Consider the following 18,318-nt stretch of genomic DNA (forward strand, 5'->3'; position numbering starts at 1 on the left):
GTGTCCGTTGGAGCCTTTCATTATTATTTGACCTTTATTTAACTACCTTGTCAGCTCTAACCACTAGGCCACCTGCCACCCCAGCCTTACCCACCTGCCACCCCAGCCTTACCCACCTGCCACCCCAGCCTTACCCACCTGCCACCCCAGCCTTACCCACCTGCCACCCCAGCCTTACCCACCTGCCACCCCAGCCTTACCCACCTGCCACCCCAGCCTTACCCACCTGCCTGCCAGCCTTACCCACCTGCCACCCCAGTCTTACCCACCTGCCACCCCAGCCTTACCCACTTGCCTGCCAGCCTTACCCACCTGCCACCCCAGCCTTACCCACCTGCCACCCCAGCCTTACCCACCTGCCACCCCAGCCTTACCCACCTGCCTGCCAGCCTTACCCACCTGCCACCCCAGCCTTACCCACCTGCCACCCCAGCCTTACCCACCTGCCTGCCAGCCTTACCCACCTGCCACCCCAGCCTTACCCACCTGCCACCCCAGCCTTACCCACCTGCCACCCCAGCCTTACCCACCTGCCTGCCAGCTTTACCCACCTGCCACCCCAGTCTTACCCACCTGCCTGCCAGCCTTACCCACCTGCCACCCCAGCCTTACCCACCTGCCTGCCAGCCTTACCCACCTGCCACCCCAGCCTTACCCACCTGCCTGCCAGCCTTACCCACCTGCCTGCCAGCTGGCCTGTCTGCCACCCCAGCCTTACCCACCTGCCACCCCAGCCTTACCCACCTGCCTGCCAGCCTTACCCACCTGCCTGCCAGCTGGCCTGTCTGCCTGCCAGCCTTACCCACCTGCCACCCCAGCCTTACCCACCTGCTACCCCAGCTGGCCTGTCTGTCTGCCAGCCTTACCCACCTGCCACCCCAGCCTTACCCACCTGCCTGCCAGCCTTACCCACCTGCCACCCCAGCCTTACCCACCTGCCTGCCAGCCTTACCCACCTGCCACCCCAGCCTTACCCACCTGCCACCCCAGCCTTACCCACCTGCTACCCCAGCTGGCCTGTCTGTCTGCCAGCCTTACCCACCTGCCACCCCAGCCTTACCCACCTGCCACCCCAGCCTTACCCACCTGCCTGCCTGCCAGCTGGCCTGTCTGCCTGTTCTCAGGTTCCCAAACAACCCAACTAACTCTCTCTCTCTCGCTCTGTTTAGTTTTTCTACCTGCATGTCTTCTCTTCGTTCCTGTCTTCTACCTGCATGTCTTCTCTTCCTTCCTGTCTTCTACCTGCATGTCTTCTACCGTTTTGTTTTCAACTCTTGTTTCTTTCTTCTTTCACCTTGTCTTCTTTCTCCCTGTAGTTCTTTCTTCTTTCACCTTGTCTTCTTTCTCCCTGTAGTTCTTTCTTCTTTCACCTTGTCTTCTTTCTCCCTGTAGTTATTTCTTCTCTTCATCCATTCTCCTCTGCGAATCCCAAATTATTTCTCCCTCTGCTGTCTTCTCCATTCCTTTTCCCGAAATTATATCCCTCCCTCCCCTCCCTTCCTCCTCCACCCCTCCTACACATACATCCCCTCTCTTTTTCTCTCTCTCTCTCTCTCTCTCTCTCTCTCTCTCTCTCTCTCTCTCTCTCTCTCTCTCTCTCTCACTGTCTAAAGGTATAACCCTGTCTAAAGGTATGACCCTGTCTAAAGGTATAACCCTGTCTAAAGGTATGACCCTGTCTAAAGGTATAACCCTGTCTAAAGGTATAACCCTGTCTAAAGGTATGACCCTGTCTAAAGGTATAACCCTGTCTAAAGGTATAACCCTGTCTAAAGGTATAACCCTGTCTAAAGGTATGACCCTGTCTAAAGGTATAACCCTGTCCTGTCTAAAGGTATAACCCTGTCCTGTCTAAAGGTATAACCCTGTCTAAAGGTATAACCCTGTACTGTCTAAAGGTATAGCCCTGTCTAAAGGTATAACCCTGTCCTGTCTAAAGGTATAACCCTTTCTAAAGGTATAACCCTGTCTAAAGGTATAACCCTGTCCTGTCTAAAGGTATAATCCTGTCTAAAGGTATAACCCTGTCCTGTCTAAAGGTATAACCCTGTCCTGTCTAAAGGTATAACCCTGTCTAAAGGTATGACCCTGTCTAAAGGTATAACCCTGTCTAAAGGTATAACCCTGTCTAAAGGTATAACCCTTAGTTACTCCTCTACCCTGTTACAGTCCTTCTACCCTATTACGGTCCTCCTACCCTGTTACAGTTCTTCTATCCTCCTTCTACCCTGTTACAGTCCCTCTACCCTGTTACGGTCCTCTACCCTGTTAGTCTTTCTACCCTGTTACAGTCCCTCTACCCTATTACTGTTGTTCTACCCTGTTACGGTTCTCTACCCTCCTGCTACCCTGTTACGATTCCCTCGACACTGTTACGGTTCTTCTACCCTATTACGGTCCTTCTACCCTGTTACGGTCCCTCCACCCTGTTACGGTCATTCTACCCTGTTACGGTCCTTCTACCCTGTTACGGTCGTTCTACCCTGTTACAGTCCCTCTACCCTGTTATGGTCCTTCTACCCTTATTCTACCCTGTTACGGTTCTCCTACCCTGTTATGGTCCTCCTACCCTGTTACGGTTCTTCTACCCTCCTTCTACCCTGTTATGGTCTCTCTACCCTGTTATGGTTCTTCTATCCCCCTCTACCCTGTTACAGTACCTCTACCCTGTTACGGTCCTTCTACCCTGTTACGGTTCCCTCTACCCTGTTACGGTTCCTCTACCCTGTTACAGTCCTCTACCCTGTTACGGTTCCCTCTACCCTGTTACGGTTCCCTCTACCCTGTTACGGTTCCCTCTACCCTGTTACGGTCCTTCTACTCTGTTACGGTCCCTCTACCCTGTTACGGTTCCCTCTACCCTGTTACGGTCCTTCTACCCTGTTACGTTCCTTCTACCCTGTTACGGTCCTTCTTCCCTCCTCTACCCTGTTACGGTCCCTCTACCCTCCTCTACCCTGTTACAGTCCTTCTACCCTGTTACGGTCCTTATACCCTGTTACAAAATCCCTACCCTGTTACGGTTCTGCTACCCTGTTACGGTCCTCTACCCTGTTACAGTCCTTCTACCCTGTTACGGTTCTGCTACCCTGTTACGGTCCTTCTACCCTGTTACGGTCCTACTACCCTGTTACGGTCCTTCTACCCTGTTACAAACCCCCTGCCCTGTTATGGTTCTGCTACCCTGTTACGGGCCTCTACCCTGTTACAGTCCTTCTACCCTGTTACGGTTCTGCTACCCTGTTACGGTCCTTCTACCCTGTAACCCTCCTTCTACCCTGTTACAGTCCCTCTGCCCTGTTACGGTCCTTCTACCCCGTTACAGTCCTTCTATCCTACCTCTACCCTGTTACAGTCCTTCTACCCTGTTACGGTTCTGCTACTCTGTTATGGTCCTTCTACCCTGTAACCCTCCTTCTACCCTGTAACCCTCCTTCTACCCTGTTACAGTCCCTCTACCCTGTTACGGTCCTTCTACCCTGTTAGTCTTTCTACCCTGTTAAGGTCCTTCTACCCTGTTATGGCCCTACTACCCTGTATCGGTCCTCCTACCCTGTAACCCTCCTTCTACCCTCCTTCTACCCTGTAACCATCCTGCTACCCTGTTACTGTCCCTCTACCCTGTTATGGTCCTTCTACCCTGGTATGGTCCTTCTACCCTGTTACAGGCCTTCTACCCTGTTACAGTCCTTCTACCCTGTTACAGTCCTTCTACCCTGTTATGGTCCTCCTACCCTGTTACAGTCCTCCTACCCTGTTACGGTCCTTCTACCCTGTTACAGTCCTTCTACCCTGTTACGGTCCTTCTACCCTGTTACAGTCCTTCTACCCTGTTACAGTCCTTCTACCCTGTTATGGTCATTCTACCCTGTTACAGTCATCCTACCCTGTTACGGTCCTTCTACCCTGTTACAGTCCTCCTACCCTGTTACGGTCATCCTAACCTGTTACAGTCCTCCTACCCTGTTACGGTCCTCCTACCCTGTTACAGTCCTCCTACCATGTTACGGTCCTCCTAACCTGTTACAGTCCTCCTACCCTGTTACGGTCCTCCTAACCTGGTACAGTCCTCCTACCCTGTTATGGTCCTCCTACCCTGTTACAGTCCTCCTACCATGTTACGGTCCTCCTAACCTGTTACAGTCCTACTACCCTGTTACGGTCCTCCTACCCTGTTACAGTCCTTACATAATAGTAGTTATATACCGTATGCTGAATCTCCTCTTTTTCCAGGTGACCAGTGAGGGTTCTCCAGACACGCCGAGTGATGCTCAGACCTTCACCATCGGAGTGATGCCTGAACTCCCAGGGTTCCCCCAGCTAGCACCTGCCTGTGACCTACAGATGACTGTAAGGGAGAAACAGGGCTAGGGGGAAAATCTCACTGTGGCATAGGCACCAATGATTGTGTGTGTGTGTGTCTAATGATTGTGTGTGTGTGTGTCCATGCAGGCTCTGGAAGATCGTGTGACCGTGCTAACACCCACAGATTTGTCCTTTGTGGACTCTGAGACTCCCAGTGAAAAGCTGGTCTACAAAATCACCAGGCCCCTACCTCAGGAACAAGGTAATACACACACACACAGACACACAAATACAGTACATCCATCTCACACACACTTCTCAATCAATACAGGAGCAGACAGGAGGGAACAGGAGCAGACAGGAGGGGACAGGAGGGGACAGGAGCAGACAGGAGGGGACAGGAGCAGACAGCAGCAGACAGGAGCAGACAGGAGGGGACAGGAGGGGACAGGAGCAGACAGGAGCGGACAGGAGGGGACAGGAGGGGACAGGAGCGGACAGGAGCGGACAGGAGGGGACAGGAGGGGACAGAAGCAGACAGGAGGGGACAGGAGGGGACTGGAGCGGACAGGAGCGGACAGGAGGGGACAGGAGCAGACAGGAGCAGACAGGAGGGGACAGGAGCAGACAGGAGGGGACAGGAGCGTACAGGAGCGGACAGGAGGGGACAGGAGCAGACAGGAGACGACAGGAGCGGACAGGAGGGGACAGGGGGGGAAGTACTCATGTAAACTACTTCATCTCCACTGTCAAAGACGATGGAAGGAGGACGCCCAGTTAGAACTAACTATTACTACAGTGCCTTGCAGAAGTATCCCCCCCTAGCTGGTTTTTCCTATGTTGTTTCATGTCATTTAAATGGATTTTTGGGGGGATTTCATGTAATGGACACAAAATAGTCCAACTTGATGAAGTGAAATTTAAAAAATTACTTGTTTCAAAAAACAAAATGAAAAAATGAAAAAGGAGAAGTGGTACGTGTGTATAATATGTATTCACCCCCTTTGCTATGAAGCCCCTAAATAAGATCTGGTGCCACCAATTACCTTCAGAAGTCACATAATTAGTTAAATAAAGTCCACCTGTGTGCGCACTCTATGTGTCAAGTGATCTCAGTATATAGACACCTGTTCTGAAAGGCCCCAGAGTCTGCACCACCACTAAGCAAGGGGCACCACCAAGGAAGCGACACCATGAAGACCAAGGAGTTCTCCAAACAGGTCAGGGACAAAGTTTTGGAGAAGTACAGATCAGGGTTGGGTTATAAAAAGATATCCGAAACTTTGAACATCCCACAGAGCACCATTAAATCCATTATTAAAAAATGGGAAGAATATGGCACCACAATAAACCTGCCAAGAGAGGGCCCACCACCAAAACTCACGGACCAGGCAAGGAGGGCATTAATCAGAGAGGCAACAAAGAGACCAAAGATAACCCTGAAGGAGCTGCAAAGCTCCACAGTGGAGATTGGAATATCTGTCTATATGACCACTTTAAGTCATACACTCCACAGAGCTGGGCTTTACGGAAGAGTGGCCAGAGAAAAGCCATTGCTTAAAGAAAAAAAATAGCAAACACGTTTGGTGTGGGAGACTCCCCAAACATACGGAAGAAGGTACTCTGTTCAGACTAAAATTGAGCTTTTTGGCCATTAAGGAAAACACTATGTCTGGCGCAAACCCAACACCTCTCATCACCCCGAGAACAACATCCCCACTGTGAAGCATGGTGGTGGCAGCATCATGCTGTGGGGATGTTTTCATCAGCAAGGACTGGGAAACTGGTCCGAATTGAAGGAATGATGGATGGCGCTAAATACAGGGAAATTCTTGAGGGAAACCTGGTTGTCTTCCAGAGATTTGAGACTGGGACGGAGGTTCACCTTTCAGCAGGACAATGACCCTAAGCAACACTCGAGTGGTTTAAGAGGAAACATTTAAATGTATTTGAATGACCTAGTCAAAGCCCAGACCTCAATCCAATTGAGAATCTGTGGTATGACTTAAAGATTGCTGTACACCAGCGGAACCCATCCTACTTGAAGGAGCTCGAGCAGTTTTGGCTTGAAGAATGGGCAAAAATCCCCGTGGCTAGACATACCCCAAGAGACTTGCAGCTGTAATTGCTGCGAAAGGTGGCTCTACAAAGTACTGACTTAGGGGGGTGAATAGTTATGCATGCTCAAGTTTTCAGTTTTTTTGTCTTATTTCTTGTTTGTTTCACAATAAAAATGATACAAACCCCCCAAAAATCCATTTTAATTCCAGGTTGTAAGGCAACAAAATAGGAAAAATGCCAAGGGGGCTGAATACTTTCGCTACCAGTCCAGCTGGAAATCTGATTTTAAAATAACCCTTAACCTTAGCCACTAAACCTAAACTTTACTTAAATTGAAACCAAAAAGCTATATTCTTTTTCAGCCAATTTTGACTTTGTAGCTTGTACACGTATTAGGAAGTCCCGGACACGGGATCCATAATAAACTGACGTCCTCAGGTTCTGTGGAACATCGTGACAGACCGTACAACTCAGTGTCCTTCTTCACCCAAGCTGACATCAACCAGGGCCGGATCCTGTACCGCCCTCCGCAGGCCCCCTCTCACCTCCAGGAGATCTACCAATACTCCTTCACTGGTGAGTAAACACCAAAGACTGTATATATACGACAAAGCCATCGATCACGTGACACCATTAATTCCTATGTGAATGTTCCATAGCACATTGAAGGTAAATGCAGTCGGTTAAGAGGGAGTCTCACTTAGTGTTTTTTTACATTTCCCCAAATTGCCCTGTAAAGGGGACTAGGAAGCCAATTAGCCAAAGAAATGTGTGTGTGTGTGTGTGTGTGCGTGGGTGTGTGTGTGTGTGCGTGTGTGTGTGTGTGTCTGTGTGTGTCGGTGTGTGTGTGCGCGTGTGCGTGTGTGTGTGTGTCTGTGTGTGTCTGTGTCTGTGTGTGCGTGTGTGTGTGTGTGTGTGTGTGCGTGTGTGTGGGGGTGTGTGTGTGTGTGTGTGTGTGCGTGTGTGGGGGTGTGTGTGTGTGTGTGTGGGGGTGTGTGTGTGTGTGTGTGCATGTGTGGGTGTGTGTGTGTGTGTGTGTTTATCTAACCCCTGTGTGTGTGTGTGTGTGTGTGTGTGTGTGTGTGTGTGTGTGTGTGTGTGTGTGTGTGTGTGTGTGTGTGTGTGTGTGTGTGTGTGTGTGTGTGTGTGTGTGTGTGTGTGTGTGTGTGTGTGTATCTAACCCCTGAGTGTGTGTGTGTTCCAGTGTCAGATGGGGAACACACTAATCCAGAGATGGGCTTTTCCATCCACCTGTTGGCCAGCCACCAGCAGCCCCCCGTCTTCCAGATCATAGAGCCTGTTCTGGAGGTCAGCATGGGGGGGAGAACCCCTATAGGTAAGAATAACCAGACACAACACACACACACAAGCACACACACACAACACACACACACACAACACAAGCGCACACACACACACACAACACACACACAACACACACAAACAACACTGCTTTCAACACACACAACACACACACACACACAAACAACACTGCTTTCAACACACACACACACACACACACACACACAAACAACACTGCTTTCAACACACACACAACACACACACACACACAACACACACGCAACACACACACACACAACACACACACACACACACAACACACACACAACACACATACACACACACAGACACACACACAGCACTCCCTTCAACACACACACACAAGGATGTGGATTAAGGTATTCATCAACCAAGGTATTCATCAACCAAGGTATTCACCAACCAAGGTATTCACCAACCAAGGTATTCATCAACCAAGGTATTCATCAACCAAGGTATTCATTGACCAAGGTATTCATTGACCAAGGGATTCATCAACCAAGGTATTCACCAACCAAGGGATTCATCAACCAAGGGATTCATCAACCAAGGTATTCATCGACCAAGGTATTCATCGACCAAGGTATTCAAGATGTATATTAATGAAACTCTCCTCTTTGTTTTGTTCCAGGTATGTTTATATTTAACACAATGATTAAACTTGTCAATTATCCCATCCAGGCGACATGTTTTCCTTCAGTGATGTGACCCACAACGTTCTGCAGTATGAACATTCCGGACTCTCAACTGACGAGGACGCCATCACCTTCGCTGTTACAGACGGCTTCTCCATGGCGACGGCGGTGGTGCAGGTGGTTGTGTTGGGCGTCGGGGGCGACGGGCCCAGGAGAGACCCAGAGGCCCTGCTGTCCATGGAGGTTCCTGAGAACAGTAGTAGTGTCATCAGACGCACTCACCTGGGTTATACGGTCAGTACACTCACCTTGGCTATATGGTTAGTATACACTCACCTGGGTTATATGGTTAGTACACTCACCTGGGCTATATGGTTAGTACACACACCTGGGTTATATGGTTAGTACACTCACCTGGGCTATATGGTTAGTACACACACCTGGGCTATATGGTTAGTACACTCACCTGGGTTATATGGTTAGTACACACTCACCTGGGTTATATGGTTAGTACACTCACCTGAGCTGTATGGTTAGTACACACTCACCTGGGTTATATGGTTAGTACACTCACCTGGGCTATATGGTTATTACACACACCTGGGTTATATGGTCAGTACACTCACCTGGGTTATATGGTTAGTACACTCACCTGGGTTATATGGTTAGTACACACTCACCTGGGCTATATGGTTAGTACACACTCACCTGGGTTATATGGTTAGTACACACTCACCTGGGCTATATGGTTAGTACACACTCACCTGGGCTATATGGTTAGTACACACTCACCTGGGTTATATGGTTAGTACACACTCACCTGGGCTATATGGTTAGTACACACTCACCTGGGTTATATGGTTAGTACACACACCTGGGCTATATGGTTAGTACACTCACCTGGGTTATACGGTTAGTACACTCACCTGGGTTATATGTTTAACACATTCACCTGGGTTATATGGTCAGTGAGTTATTTGCCCAGTTATAGGTAAGTGTTGGTCAGTAATGGTGAGTGACTGCTTCCAACAAGAGCACAAAACTCAGGCTGCATTTCAAGCTGCCTTTGAAAAGCCCTAAAAGCTTGTTTTATTTAAAGGGGCAGTGTTGTATTTTGCGACAGTCTTGAATATGTAAATAAGGTCATAGGCAGGCGGGTAGCCAACATTGTCTACTTCTCTGTTTGGTTATAATAATTCATTGTATTCATTGTTGGTAAAGTGGTTTCTTGCCTCACAATACAATATAATGCATATTTAGTCTCCATTGTGTTACAGACCAAGTAAAACATAATTCATTCATGTCAAGCCCTAAGTAATGTAAACTGTTTTTAAAAAGTCTCCTGTAATGTCAGCCTGCATTGAACACCACATATAGGATACTAGGTGGAAATGTTATGTGATTTTCTTCATTGGTTTTGTTGGTAGGCCTACATTATTACCAAACAGCCACAATAGCCTGATGGATACTGTCTGTTAAGGGTACATCCTCAGTGTTCACTGTAAATGCACATATTTTTTGCAGAGCGACACCTCTCCAGATGAGAAGATACGTATTCAGCTGGTGTCAGTTCCTATGTACGGCATCCTGACCAGGACAGGGTCAGACTCAGACCACCAGGACATGACAGAGTACTCCTCTTTCACTGTGGATGACATCAACAAACACAGAATCAGGTAGAGAAACAGAGAGAGACAGAGAGGAGACAGAGAGAGAGACAGAGAGAGAGAGAGGAGAGAGACAGAGACAGAGAGAGAGAGAGACAGAGAGAGAGAGAGACAGAGAGAGACAGAGAGAGAGACAGAGAGAGAGAGACAGAGAGACAGAGAGAGAGACAGAGAGAGAGAGTCAGAGAGAGAGAGAGAGACAGAGAGAGAGAGAGACTCAGAGAGAGAGACAGAGAGAGAGAGACAGAGACAGAGAGAGAGACAGAGACAGATAGAGACAGAGGGAGAGAGACAGAGAGAGACAGAGAGAGAGAGAGAGAGAGAGAGAGAGAGAGAGAGAGAGAGAGATAGAGAGAGAGAGAGAGATGTACCTGTTAGTTACTCTCTAACTAATATAAAGTAGCTTCCGCTTCCTGCTTGCTTTCCCCTCATCTGCACTGATCTGTAAGAGTCTGGACGGGTTAAAATGTAAATTCTGATGTACATCTTTCTTCTTCTAATCTCACCTTTTCTTGGTATCCATTCCTACCAGGATCCTCTGTTGTTATTGCAAGAATCTTTAAGACCATTTGTTCTCTGCTCGGGCTAGATATTTATTTCTATCTCATTTAGATTTAATCGACCCAGGTTATTTAATTGAGAACAATTCTCATTTAGGTTCTGCAGTAACGATCTAGCCGAGAGTCTTCAGTGAAAGTAATGGCTTCTACTTTTTCCATCACTCCTTAGAGTGTAACCGCTATAAAAAAATGTTTTTAAAACATCTATATTCTCCCTCTGAGGAGAATATAAAATCCTGGCTACAAATTAGAAACAGTAGAAAAATATATAGAGAAAAATATTTATTGTGCTTGAGGGACGATATTTGGGAAACGGTTTAATTAGCAAGTCTAATTAGCGAACAATACAATTCACCTGTGAGACTCACACACACACACACACACACACACACACACAGACGCAACAGTCTTCTGAGTGGCGCCAAAATGAAAACCATTATCTCAAAAAATGTGCTTCTGATTAGCTTTACTGCAATTAGCACGATGGCGGTTGTAATATCGGAGAAACATCTCTGGGGCTAAATCACCTGTTTTAGTTCAGCTTGGCAGACTGCCGCTCTGTGCAGTACGACATGCAGATTTAATGTTGCTCTGTTTTGTTGTAGAAGATTAGAAAAATATGATATTTTATTCAGGTAACTTTCGCTAGTTATTGAAGGGCCTGTACAGTATTAGGTTTTATAGTGTTGTTTTCGCGACGGGAGAATTCGGAGGATGTTTAGATATAATTTACTACCTTTCAGGAGATTATGGAGGTCTTGTGTAAAATGTTATATTAGTGTGAGGGGAATCACTAATCTATTCCCCCAATGGTCATCAAATCAAATGTTATTAGTCACATCCTCCGAACACCACAGGTTCAATACAATTCACCTTACAGTGAAATGTTTACTTACGAGCCCCTTAAACCGACAGTGAAATGTTTACTTACGAGCCCCTTAAACCGACAGTGAAATGTTTACTTACGAGCCCCTTAAACCGAAGGTGAAATGTTTACTTACGAGCCCCTTAACCGACAGTGAAATGTTTACTTACGAGCCCCTTAAACCGACAGTGAAATGTTTACTTACGAGCCCCTTAACCGACAGTGAAATGTTTACTTACGAGCCCCTTAACCGACAGTGCAGTTTCAAAAAATACAGATGAGAATAAGAGATTAAAGTAACAAGTAATTAAAGAGAAGTAGTAAAAAATAACAATGTATACAGGGGGGTGCCGGTACAGAGTCAATGTGCGGTGGGCACCGGTTAGTATGTACATGGAGTGGCAGGGTAGCCTAGTGGTTAGAGTGTAGAGGAGGCAGGGTAGCCTAGTGGTTAGAGTGTAGAGGTGGCAGGGTAGCCTAGTGGTTAGAGTGTAGAGGTGGCAGGGTAGCCTAGTGGTTAGAGTGTAGAGGAGGCAGGGTAGCCTAGTGGTTAGAGTGTAGAGGCGGCAGGGTAGCCTAGTGGTTAGAGTGTAGAGGAGGCAGGGTAGCCTAGTGGTTAGAGCGTTGGACTAGTAACCGAAAGGTTGCAGGTTTCAATCCCCTGAGCTGACAAGGTACATATGTCGTTCTGCCCCTGAACAAGGCAGTTAACCCACTGTTCCTAGGCTGTCATTGAAAATAAGAATTTGTTCTTAACTGCCTTGCCTAGTTAAATAAAGGTACAATAGATAAAAATCTACATGATAAGGTGACTATGCATAGATGACAACCTAGACAACCTAGAGTGGCAGTGGTGTGGAGAGGGGGGGAAATGCTAGTAGTCTGGGGAGCCATTTGATTAGATGTTCAGGAGTCTTATGGCTTAGGGGTAGAAGCTGTTTAGAAAACTCTTGGACCTAGACTTGGTCATGATGTAGACATAATTCAGACTATAACATGTGATAAGATTATTTGGAACACTTTAGTTAAAGTTCCAATGCGACCGTTTTTATCTGAAAATCAAATCCTTTCTGGGTAATAATGAAGTACTGTGGTTGTTGTCAATTAAAGGTAGACTCAGCTCACATCCAAATCTAGTGTCGTGGCCGTACTCCTCACAGTGGTTTCCTAAAGTAGGGCTTCTTGAAGGTAGACTCAGCTCACATCCAAATCTAGTGTCGTGGCCGTACTCCTCACAGTGGTTTCCTAAAGTAGGGCTTCTTGAAGGTAGACTCAGCGATATGACGTAGATGCAGAAAGTTAACAAGCATACTGGTTACAACTAAGAGTGTTGAGCAGCGTGATGCTCAACTTCTCCGCTGTTTTGATCCCGTGACTGCCACACTGCAACAGCGTGAAGTGAACCCATGCACATGAGCAGATACTGTGTGAGAGCGAAGTCCAGCATCTCGCTCATCTCACTATCTCCGGTGCTGCTCGTGGCTCGTGGCGACGTCATTTACAGTTGAGTCTACCTTTTAAAATGGTCAAAAAGAAACCAAATTTGCTTCTTAAATTTTTTTTTTTCTCAAGCTAGAATTTGTCTAGGACTGACTAAATTAGAGGTTTGGAACTCTCTTTCTTATTGGTCTATTAACTAATTTACCGCATGGTGATGTCACCAGGCTGGCCAAAAACTCCATCCCATCAAAACAGGCTGAAATTTCAGGCAGTTTTTTCAAAACAGCTCTTATAATCTTATATTATCAAAATATTCCCAATTTCACAGTATTTGTCCAACCTCATAGTGTGGAAATATATATAAAACACAGGAAAAGTCATGTTTTTGACTGCACTGAGCCTTTAAATCCAACAGGTTTAAGGCATTATTACCTGTTAAAAGAGCTTTATAATGTATGATGAACCCATTGTAATGTTTTATAATCATTTTTACATTACCTCTTTCTACGTTGCAATTTTTCAACTGATAACAATAATGCACTGCTGATGCACTAATAATGCGCCGATAATGCAATAGCAATGCACTGGCACTGCACGGCTACTGCAATAATAATGCCCTGCCATTAATACACTGATAATGCAACAATAATTAACTACTAATACACTGTTAATGCACAGATAAGGCACTGATAATGCATTGCTGATGTACTGCCGATGCACTAACAATGTATAGTTAATGCACCGATAATGCACTGCTAAAACACTGATAATGCACCGTTAATACACTGCTAATGCACTAATAATGCACTGCTGATGCACAGCTAAAACACTGATAATGCACCGTTAATACACTGCTAATGCACTAATAATGCACTGCTGATGCACAGCTAAAACACTGATAATGCACCGTTAATACACTGCTAATGCACTAATAATGCACTGCTGATGCACAGCTAAAACACTGATAATGCACCGTTAATACACTGCTAATGCACTAATAATGCACTGCTGATGCACAGCTAAAACACTGATAATGCACCGTTAATACACTGCTAATGCACTAATAATGCACTGCTGATGCACAGCTAAAACACTGATAATGCACCGTTAATACACTGCTAATGCACTAATAATGCACTGCTGATGCACAGCTAAAACACTGATAATGCACCGTTAATACACTGCTAATGCACTAATAATGCACTGCTGATGCACAGCTAAAACACTGATAATGCACCGTTAATACACTGCTAATGCACTAATAATGCACTGCTGATGTAATACTAATACACCGATAATACACTGCTAATGTAATACTAATGCACTGCTAATGCACTGCTAATGTAATACTAATGCACTGCTAATACACCAATAATGCACTGCTAATGTAATACTAATGCACTGCTAATACACTGCTAATGCACCAATAATGCACTGCTAATGTAATACTAATGCACTGCTAATACACTGCTAATGCACCAATAATGCACTGCTAATGCACTGCTAACGCACCAATAATGCACCAATAATGCACTGCTGAAGTAACAACAGTGCACTGATAATGCACTGCTAATGGACTAATAACCCAGAAGATGATACTATGCATCAGCTTAGATGTTTTTTTTAAACAAATTGTTATTGTTTTTTGTTTGTTTTCCGTGAAGGCTATGTTTTCGGATTAACTTTGCGGAAACTTCCTTCCTGTTAGGTACATTACTTCCTTTGAGACAGGAAACCAACCAGTGACAGACATCTTCCATTTCATTGTTTACGACGGTGAAAACAATCGCCTTGACAACCAGATGTGCACCATCACCATCACCTCTAAGGGGACACAGCCTCCAGTGGTCGCTGTCCGCAGTGGCATCAAGGTACAGACATCTCCCAGGGTTCAGCTTGCTTAGAGACAGTTGCTATGGAGCAGAGATCGATGGTCGGCAGCAGACGAAGCAGCACTACATCTGATGCAACGCTCAGTCAACCAGTGTCTAACGCTGTGTGTGTTTGTGCTTGTCTGTCTGTCTGTCTGTCTGTCTGTCTGTCTGTCTGTCTGTCTGTCTGTCTGTCTGTCTGTCTGTCTGTCTGTCTGCCTGTCTACCTGCCTGTCTACCTGCCTGTCTGTCTGTCTGTCTGTCTGTCTGTCTGTCTGCCTGTCTGTTTGCCTTCCTGCCTGTCTGTCTGTCTGCCTGCTTGTCTACCTGCCTGTCTGTCTGTATGTCTGTCTGCCTGCTTGTCTGTCTGTCTGTCTGTCTGTCTGTCTGTCTGCCTGTCCGTCTGTCCGTCTGTCTGTCTGACTAGGATCAGCGTTACCTTATAAAATCCTAGCTGTAAACATTAGATTGGAAAGGACTAAACTGACTTCGGATCAGTAGCTATTTAGGGGCGACTTCATGCTACCCCTCGAAGCGATCTCACCCAATGTGAAATGTTATGCAAGTGTCTATGTTGTGTATTTCTAGGTCCAGGGAGGAGGACGAGTCCAGCTGTCAACCAATCACATCGATGTATCAGATCTGGACACACCCAACAAGGATCTGCTGGTTTGGATGATCAGCACGCCCAAATATGGCTTCATTGAGAACACAATAGGAAGAGGTGTGTGTGTGTGTGTGTGTGTGTGTGTGTGTGTGTGTGTGTGTGTGTGTGTGTGTGTGTGTGTGTGTGTGTGTGTGGGGGGGGGGATTCATTCAATTGAATAATGTCCCGAGTGGTCGCTGTGGTCTGCATCTCAACGCAACAGGCGTCACTACAGTCCCTGGTTCCAATCAATCAATCAAATGTATTTATAAAGCCGTTCTTACATCAGCTGATATCTCAAAGTGCTGTACAGAAACCCAGCCTAAAACCCCAAACAGCAAGCAATGCAGGTCTAGAAGCACGGTGGCTAGGAAAAACTCCCTAGAAAGGCCAGAACCTAGGAAGAAACCTAGAGAGGAACCAGGCTATATGGGGTGGCCAGTCCTCTTCTGGCTGTGCCAGGTGGAGATTATAAACCTAGAGAGGATACAGGCTATGTGGGGTGACCAGTCCTCTTCTGGCTGTGCCGGGTAGAGAGGAACCAGGCTATGTGGGGTGGCCAGTCCTCTTCTGGCTGTTCCGGGTGGAGATTATAAACCTAGAGAGGAACCAGGCTATGTGGGGTGGCCAGTCCTCTTCTGGCTGTGCCGGGTGGAGATTATAAACCTAGAGAGGAACCAGGCTATGAGGGGTGGCCAGTCCTCTTCTGGCTGTGCCAGGTGGAGATTATAAACCTAGAGAGGAACCAGGCTATGAGGGGTGGCCAGTCCTCTTCTGGCTGTGCCGGGTGGAGATTATAAACCTAGAGAGGAACCAGGCTATGAGGGGTGGCCAGTCCTCTTCTGGCTGTGCAGGGAGGAGATTATAAACCTAGAGAGGAACCAGGCTATGAGGGGTGGCCAGTCCTCTTCTGGCTGTGCCGGGTGGAGATTATAAACCTAGAGAGGAACCAGGCTATGAGGGGTGGCCAGTCCTCTTCTGGCTGTGCCGGGTGGAAATTATAAACCTAGAGAGGAACCAGGCTATGAGGGGTGGCCAGTCCTCTTCTGGCTGTGCCGGGTGGAGATTATAAACCTAGAGAGGAACCAGGCTATGAGGGGTGGCCAGTCCTCTTCTGGCTGTGCCGGGTGGAGATTATAAACCTAGAGAGGAACCAGGCTATGAGGGGTGGCCAGTCCTCTTCTGGCTGTGCAGGGAGGAGATTATAAACCTAGAGAGGAACCAGGCTATGAGGGGTGGCCAGTCCTCTTCTGGCTGTGCCGGGTGGAGATTATAAACCTAGAGAGGAACCAGGCTATGAGGGGTGGCCAGTCCTCTTCTGGCTGTGCCGGGTGGAAATTATAAACCTAGAGAGGAACCAGGCTATGAGGGGTGGCCAGTCCTCTTCTGGCTGTGCCGGGTGGAGATTATAAACCTAGAGAGGAACCAGGCTATGAGGGGTGGCCAGTCCTCTTCTGGCTGTGCCGGGTGGAAATTATAAACCTAGAGAGGAACCAGGCTATGAGGGGTGGCCAGTCCTCTTCTGGCTGTGCCGGGTGGAGATTATAAACCTAGAGAGGAACCAGGCTATGAGGGGTGGCCAGTCCTCTTCTGGCTGTGCAGGGTGGAGATTATAACAGAACATAATACATAATATATGTATACAGTAATACACTATATATACAGTAATACACTATATATACAGTAATACACTATATATACACTACATATACAGTAATACACTATATATACAGTAATACACTATATATACACTACATATACAGTAATACACTATATATACAGTAATACACTATATATACAGTAATACACTATATATACACTACATATACAGTAATACACTATATATACAGTAATACACTATATATACACTACATATACAGTAATACACTATATATACACACTACATATACAATAATACACTATATACACACACTACACATACAGTAATTCACTTTATATATGCACTACATATACAGTAATTCACTATATATACACTACATATACTGTACATATGCAGTAATACACTACACATACAGTACATACACACTACATATACTGTTCATACACAGTACACATACAGTAATACACTATATATACAGTAATACACTACATATTCAGTAATACACTATATATATACAGTACATATACAGTAATAGACTGCATATACTGTCTACATATACTGTACACTCTTATGGCTGAATGGAAGCAAGTCCCCGCAGCAATGTTCCAACATCTAGTGGAAATCCTTCCCAGAAGAGTGGAGGCTGTTATAGCAGCAATGTTCCAACATCTAGTGGAAAGCCTTCCCAGAAGAGTGGAGGCTGTTATAGCAGCAATGTTCCAACATCTAGTGGAAAGCCTTCCCAGAAGAGTGGAGGCTGTTATAGCAGCAATGTTCCAACATCTAGTGGAAAGCCTTCCCAGAAGAGTGGAGGCTGTTATAGCAGCAATGTTCCAACATCTAGTGGAAAGCCTTCCCAGAAGAGTGGAGGCTGTTATAGCAGCAATGTTCCAACATCTAGTAGAAAGCCTTCCCAGAAGAGTGGAGGCTGTTATAGCAGCAAAGGGGGGGACCAACTCCATATTAATCCGATGATTTTAGAATGAGATGTTCAACGATCAGGTGTCCACATACTTTTGGTCATGTAGTGTATCTCATTGTAGTGTGTGAGATGTCACTTCTCATTCTGGTCTCGTCCTCTTTCTCCCAGTGGGCTTGATGGGCGGTTCAAATACCCGCATCATCAGTCCAGAGGTTCCCTTCTCCGTTGACGACCTGACCACTGACCACATCTTCTACGTTCAGAATGTCCAGAACACGGAGCACCACTATCAGGACACCTTCTCCTTCTACATCAGTGATGGGTCCAGTCAGACAGAGGCCTTCAATGTCCAAATAGACATACAGGTAAATAATACTCTACTGA

General features: G+C 46.5%; 1 protein-coding gene across 1 annotated transcript in view; it reads left to right on the forward strand.

The window, feature by feature from the left end:
* The first annotated feature begins 8,316 nt into the window (after positions 1-8,316).
* LOC109886227 (extracellular matrix protein FRAS1-like) overlaps positions 8,317-18,318 on the forward strand; it is a 33,958-nt gene continuing 23,956 nt past the window's right edge. The window contains exons 1-5 of the mRNA XM_031815233.1: positions 8,317-8,636; positions 9,867-10,018; positions 14,583-14,745; positions 15,334-15,469; positions 18,103-18,299. Of these exons, the coding sequence (XP_031671093.1) occupies positions 8,394-8,636; positions 9,867-10,018; positions 14,583-14,745; positions 15,334-15,469; positions 18,103-18,299 (891 nt within the window). The 5' untranslated portion in view covers positions 8,317-8,393. The remainder of the gene's footprint in view (positions 8,637-9,866; positions 10,019-14,582; positions 14,746-15,333; positions 15,470-18,102; positions 18,300-18,318) is intronic.

Source organism: Oncorhynchus kisutch, unplaced genomic scaffold (assembly GCF_002021735.2).
Source record: "Oncorhynchus kisutch isolate 150728-3 unplaced genomic scaffold, Okis_V2 Okis09a-Okis19a_hom, whole genome shotgun sequence".
In the NCBI taxonomy this organism is placed as follows: Eukaryota; Metazoa; Chordata; class Actinopteri; order Salmoniformes; family Salmonidae; genus Oncorhynchus; species Oncorhynchus kisutch.